Below are 6,336 nucleotides of genomic sequence, written 5' to 3'. Positions count from 1 at the left end.
GGGCTGTGCCTGGGGAGGGCGCCTGAATGCCTTGCCCAGCCAGGCCATCCTGTGAGCTGGGAGAGAGGGCTCACTTGCGAAATTGAGTGTCTCCTTTCACCAAGTGTCTGGTTGCAAATCTCCTCTCCCCAAGACAAAGGCCAGGGGCCCACAGAGGCCTTTTGTTTTCTCTGCCACAGGCTAATCTCTGGGTCTGGAGACCCCTGGAGATGGGGGTCTCATGCACACTTGTAGGGCATGCACACACACATACAGGCATGCACACACACACGCCTGCTTCCTTCTCTGAAGCGGTCTTCTCTCAGGCCATTCTTGGCCACCCAACCTTCCCTTTTTCCAGAGGCCACTTCTGGGGGAGCCATTCTCTGGCTGATACTTCTCTGTGTCTAGCAATGGATGTTGGCAAATCTTGGGGCCTAGCGCCAGGGGAATTTTCCAGGAGAGGCAGGGTGGGGGTTGGCAACCAGGGCCCTCCCTTCCCTTCTTCTGGGGAGCACTCTCTTAAAGCTCCTGGGGATGCAGAGGAAGTGGATTTATTGGGGGTAGGGGAAGAAGGGGTCCGCAGGGGAGTGAACGGTGGCCAGCCAGTACACTTGCACCAACACAGGCACAGCTGCTCACACTCAGGAGCGTGCACAACCGTGCACTTGGGGACAGAGAGGCACTCATACTTGCACACAGCAAAACCTGACGCACCATTCCCAGACCCCCTGCCCAGCAGTACCCGATGAGGCCTCTCCAGAGCCTTCCTCTGCCTGCCGGCCTTCCCTCCCCAAGCGTCCAGCTCCCTGCAAGGGGACTGACTGACTACTCGCTGCCTGCAGCCTGGGGACAGGGGGTCCGCCGGGGCTCACCGCCACCCCGCAGCCCCGGCAGCGGCTACTCGGTACCGGGGCGGACTGCGGATCCGGGGAGAGCAGAGGCGGGGCTGGCGGCCCGCAGGCAGTCACTCGGCGCTCCCCCGAGCCGGGGGCGGGGGGCCTCGGGGCCGCGCGGGCGGCGCGCTCAGGCCTTGCTGCCCCGCGGAAGGCTCTGCGGCGAGTGCAGCTCCACCGACTGCCGCCGCCGCACCTCGCGCTCCTCCCAGTCGGCGTCGGGCTCCAGCCCCTTGAGCACGGCCAGGCGCTCGGCCAGGCTCTTGGCCGGCGGGAACAGGACGTAGTTGTAGATCAGCGAGCCCAGGATGGCGCCCACCAGGGGTCCGATCCAGAAGACCTGGGGCGGGCAGAGAGGACGGTCGGGGCCCGGGACGGTGGGGCGGAGCCCCGACTCCCCCGCGCCCTTCAGCCTGGAGACGCGCTCCCCGCACCAACTTCGAGTTGAAAGGAGGGAGGCGGTCTCCCAGGCGATTAATGCAACCACCTGCGGATAGGCTTCGTAATGACAGCCGCAGCTCTCGGGGAGGACTGCTTAGTGGGAGGTTTGGGGTGCGAAATCCAAGCGGACTGCCTGTGCCTCAGTTTCCATTCATTGTAATAACACCTACCTCCTAGAGTGGCCGTGAAAACTAAAGCAGTTAATATTAACTACGTTTTTAAATATTAGCTAAAGCAGTTAATATTTGCGAAGCACCTAGAATGAGGCCTGGCACGTACTAGCCCTAGGTAAGTGCTAAATAATAAAAATATACGTGTTAGTATCAGTAAGATCATTTATGGAGCTTCTAGTGCGCTGCGCGGAGCTGTTTCACACCTCACTTAAGTAACTTCACTGGACTCTTCCACAAAGCCCATGAGGCAACAACTGCTATTATCCTCACTTGCAGATGTGGAAACTAAGTCTTCGGCATCAGACCCAAGGGAGGAACCCAAGGCTCCCGGGGAGGAGTGCAAAGGATTTACTGAGTTGTGAGCCCACTCCGTTCCAGCCCTTGCTGAGATGGGGTTCTGACGGAAGGGAAGGCAGGGAGGTTGGCCATTACCCAGTGGTCATCAAACTTGCCGGTGACAACAGCGGGAGCCAGGGAGCGGGCGGGATTCATGGAGCAGCCAGTGTAGTAGATCTACAATGGGAGGCAGAGGTCAGAGAAGAAAGGGAAGGGAGAGGATGAGGGTGGTGTGGGGAGTCCTTGCGCCCCTCTGCAGCCTAAAGGGAACCCACAGGATGGGCAACTAGTCTGTGTGTTTACAGAGCTCTGTATTCATTTGAGGCCAGAGTGAGAACTGCTCCTTTGGGGTGTCTTGGAGTCAAAGCTTCTGGTCTCTCTGGGGAGTTCTGTGTATTGGTCCCTCTGGGGGTCTTTGTGTCTGTCACTTTCAAGGGGTGGGGGGGTTCTGTGTGTCTATTTCCAGAGTGGTCGGTGTGTCTGCTTCTTTGGGGGCAGGTCTGTATGTCTGTTGCTATAGGGAGGCTGGAATCAGTGGCCATGACCTACCCCAAGGAGGTGGCCCAGGGTGACAGAGAAACCAATGGAGAGGGCAGGGGTGCCCAGGTTGTCTCCGCGACGCTCGTCTGTGGAAGCGAAGATGCAGAGCACCAGCTGCAGGGTCAGGAAAAGCTCCACGGTAACGGCCTGGCCAGCTGTCGTGTTGTTGCTGAGCTGGAGAAAGACAGAGGGTGGGGGTGGGGGCACTGAGCAGGCTCCCCACTCGGGCTCTATCTTCCTGCCCATCTGTAGTTGAGGCTCCAGAGAGGTTTCTGGGCTGGGACTGGAACACCTGGGCTTACCAGCTACCTTAGCCCAAATGAACGATGGCTTCTTCCTGGGCTGTAGCCCAGAGGCAGGGGGATGGACCCCAGGACTGCTCGTGGTCCCAAGGCCAGAGGTAGAAAACTGACTCCATTAGATTTAGGGGCTGTGGTCGTGTGCCTAATATGAGACAAAAAGGTTGCTGAGGTCTAGAATTTGTTTCCTGAACAACAGGGAAGAGGCTTTGACTGCAGCAGGAAGCTTTAGACCAGGTAACAGAAAGGCCTTCCTTGCTCTCTAGGGCCATGAAGATACTGGTGTAACAAGAGGTCTGTGGTCTTTCTTCCTGTGGGCACAAGGCCCTCAGGGAAGGGTCTTGGGACTTGGGTGGGGGATGGTCCTAGTGCGTCCCCTCACCCCATGAGCCCAGCGTACAACTCTTTCCTTTAACCTTTGCCTGATCCCCTTGATCTTACCTACTTCATTCTGCGTTTCAGGCCTCAGTTTTGCCCTGTGGATTTGTTCCCTGCACATTCTGTGGAGGTTGGGGTGGGGGCACTGGTGCCCTGTACTGTAATGTCTCCACACCCATGTGGGCTGCCCATGGTCCCAGCAGACCCTGCCTTGGGTAATGAGAGAACTTGGGGCTGAGCAAAGAGGCAATTTCATAACTGGGCCGCACCCAGCGCTGGATTTCTCCCTTGGTTTTGTCATCCTGCCCTACACCCTGCCCTACAGCACTGGGCACTGCACCTGTTGGCACTGTGACAGCTCTCAGCTCTCAGCTCCCACGCTCCCTCTCCAGGCCCTGAACCTCCACCCCTGGGTTCTAGCCCCCTTGGGTCTCTCTAGGATCTTCGGGCTGGCCCCCTTGGGTCTCTAGGATCTAACCTCAGTCCCCACTGTGTTATCCAATGTTACAGCCTCTAGTGGAGGGCAGTGAAAAGAGCTTTGAAGGCAGGTACTTTGGAGGCCTATAACTTGCCATGGGACCCTATTTCCTTCAGCCTCAGTTCATTCTTCTGTAAAATGGGGATAACAAAACAGACTGGAACTGACAAGGGCAGAGCTGCAGCCCCACTCCCACTGTTAAATGGCTTTTCTAAGGGAGAGGTGTGGACGTGGATTTGGTGTCAGACGGCTCTGCGTCCACTTCCAGGTGCTGACACCAACTAGTTCTGTGATTTGAGTCAATTGAATGCTGAGCCTTAATTTACCTATCGAGGTAGAGGTATCACGGAATTCATTTTACAGTGTTGTATCAAGAAGTAGGTGTTATCCAGCCTGGCATAGAGTAGGTGCACATTAGTGATGTCTTACTGGTGGCTAGCTGGCCTTTCCAGTGACCTCAGAGGACACCTGGGACAGCTATGGGGATCATCTAACTCTCTTCCCTGAGGGCAACCCAGACCCCCTGCTGTCCCATTCCAGCCAAAAGGGTTCTCCTTAGTTCCTCAAGAGGATAAATACTGAGCAGTGACTTGGGGGATCCTTCCCAGACCCTTCCCTTCTGAGGGCCCCAGCCAACAGTCAAATGATGGAGGAGCAGGATTGAGTATCCCAATGGCCCTTCAGCATTCCCCTCACTCTGCTGTTAAAGGAGATCCCCTAGCCACACATTCTGGGACTTTCTTGGCCATACTCTCAGGAATTTCCTTTTGCAGTCTAACTGGACCTCTCCTTGCTGGCAACAGAACCAATTTCATTCTCACTGGACATGGTCACGCTCCTCAATCTGTCTACCATCTTGGCCACTCTAGCCTTTTCTCATCCCTGAGCCCCCAGCCTCATCATATTTTCCATTTTGAAGGAGAAAGAAATTCCCCAATTGGGACACCTCTTCCCCTTGCATAAGAAAGGGCCACCTGTGCAAAGGAGGGGGTGGCCACAGAGACTGTGTAGGATTCTTCAGAGACATCAGAGCTTTTATCTAGTGGCCCAGGGATAGAGCAGGCCAAGAAACGCAGGAGACTGAGGCATGAAAGAGGCACTTGCTACCCTGGCTGGGGATGGGGGCGGAGTGCATGGAGCGAGAAGTGTATTGAGGAGACACAGACTATTCCTCCCCACCTGTGGCCTCAGATGCCCAGGCCCTGCACAGAACCAGGAGAAGGGGAGGGCAGGAACGTGGGGGGGGAGGGAATGTGGCATCCCCTCCCCCCAGCTTCCAAAATGCCTAAGGTGTCCAATTAGCTACTGTTCATGTAATCAGCAGTTAGTCACGGGCTCTGGGGACCTTCTCCAGGGTCTTGGAGAGACCTTGCCCCTTCAGCTTTCCCTTGAGTTCTGTGCTTTCCCTGGTACTGACAAACTGTAGAACTTCTGGTCCACCTTTTCCTTCTCTGAGCCTCAGTTTCCTTGTTTGCTGAACAAGTTCTTAGTTGATAGCTAAGGGGGGGTACATTGGTTAGGTGGAAAGATCATGGGTTTTGCAGTCAAGCCTGAGTTTGAAGGCTGGCTCTGGCACTTCCCCCTTTCTGAGCCTCAGTTTCCACATCCTTAAGCAATAAATATATGCATCCCTACCTTGAAGGGTTGTTATGAGGTGTCAGCATGTGGCTTGTGAGGAGCACCTGCCGTGCTGAAGAAGTATTGGGTCCTTCTTCCCTTGAGAAGACCCTTGGGTCTAGTGCTCTGCTGTTCCTCCCGGTTTAGAAAGCACATCTGCTATGGGACCTTGTCTTTTGCTAGCCCAGCCCCACTGTCTTGCATGCATCAAGTCAACAGAAACCCTGATGCTTCTCTTCCTCCATGAGGCTCAGGGCAGAAGGTGCTGGCAGACCTGCATGTATCCTGCCTCTGCTCTGAACTTCCTGCTCCTTCTGCCCTGACTCCTTATGACACTTGTGTTCCTGGCTTCAGCACCTCTCCCTCCCCCCATCTCTCTCTTCCCCCACCCAGACTTTCACCCAGAACTGGTCTCTCCCATCTCACCCTTTACCAGAGACTCCCCAGGATCTGCCCCTTATGGAAAGGGTGAAGTTCTGGCTACTCACTGCATTAACAGCCAGGTCCCCTCGGATGTCTGGTGGTGTGATCTCATGGAGCAGAGCAGCCCCTGCCACAGCACCCAGCAGCTGGGCAGCCACGTAGAAGGCGGCTCGGAGAAAGGAGACATGGCAGCCCACTAGGCAGGCCACAGTCACGGCCGGGTTGATGTGAGCCCCGCTGACGTGGCCCAGAGTCTGCACCAGGGTGCCGATACCCAGGCCGAAGGCCATGGCGATCTGCAGCACAGAGGGCAGAGCCTTTGGCCAGTTGAGGGCCGAACCGAGGCCAAAGAAGACGAAGAGGAGTGTGGCCAGGAACTCTGCAAACACCGCCCTGGAGAAGGCTATGGACCGGAGTTCCCACATGCTGTGAGGCCTTCCGTGGGCTGGCCTGGGAGTCGCAGTGGAAGGAAGCTTGTGGAGTGCTCTTTCCCGGGCTTTCACTCTCTCTCTCGCTCTCTTGCTCTCTCAGGGTCTCTGGGGAGGCTGTGCTATGGGCATTTATAAGGTTCTTCCAGCCTGGATTTGAACACGTGAGGTAGGGGTGGAGTTTGGGCCATTACCTTGTCTCTGTGATGGCTTTCTCCTGCCCCCACTCCCCACCCCTGCCCACCCGCATGCCTATCACCCCATCTTGGCCTTCACAGCTGACTAATGTTCCCCATTAATGAGCTCCAGATAAGGACTAGCGTCCCCTGGTTTTCCGTGTTTGTTCCC

The 6,336-nt window shown here is 56.2% G+C and overlaps 1 protein-coding gene across 1 annotated transcript; it reads right to left on the bottom strand.

Moving 5' to 3' along the window:
- Nucleotides 1–1,005: 1,005 nt before the first annotated feature.
- AQP2 (aquaporin 2) lies at nucleotides 1,006–5,985 on the bottom strand. Its single transcript, XM_039241427.1, has 4 exons — nucleotides 5,626–5,985; nucleotides 2,375–2,539; nucleotides 1,922–2,002; nucleotides 1,006–1,215 (listed from the first exon to the last, which is right to left on the bottom strand). The coding sequence occupies exons 1-4, from the start codon at nucleotides 5,983–5,985 to the stop codon at nucleotides 1,006–1,008; spliced, it is 816 nt and encodes a 271-aa protein (XP_039097358.1).
- Nucleotides 5,986–6,336: the final 351 nt, after the last annotated feature.

This window comes from Hyaena hyaena, unplaced genomic scaffold, assembly GCF_003009895.1.
Source record: "Hyaena hyaena isolate Hyena2069 unplaced genomic scaffold, ASM300989v1 scaffold_192, whole genome shotgun sequence".
Classification (NCBI taxonomy): Eukaryota; Metazoa; Chordata; class Mammalia; order Carnivora; family Hyaenidae; genus Hyaena; species Hyaena hyaena.
Note: the sequence above shows the minus strand (reverse complement) of the source record. Positions and strands in the feature narration are given on the sequence as shown.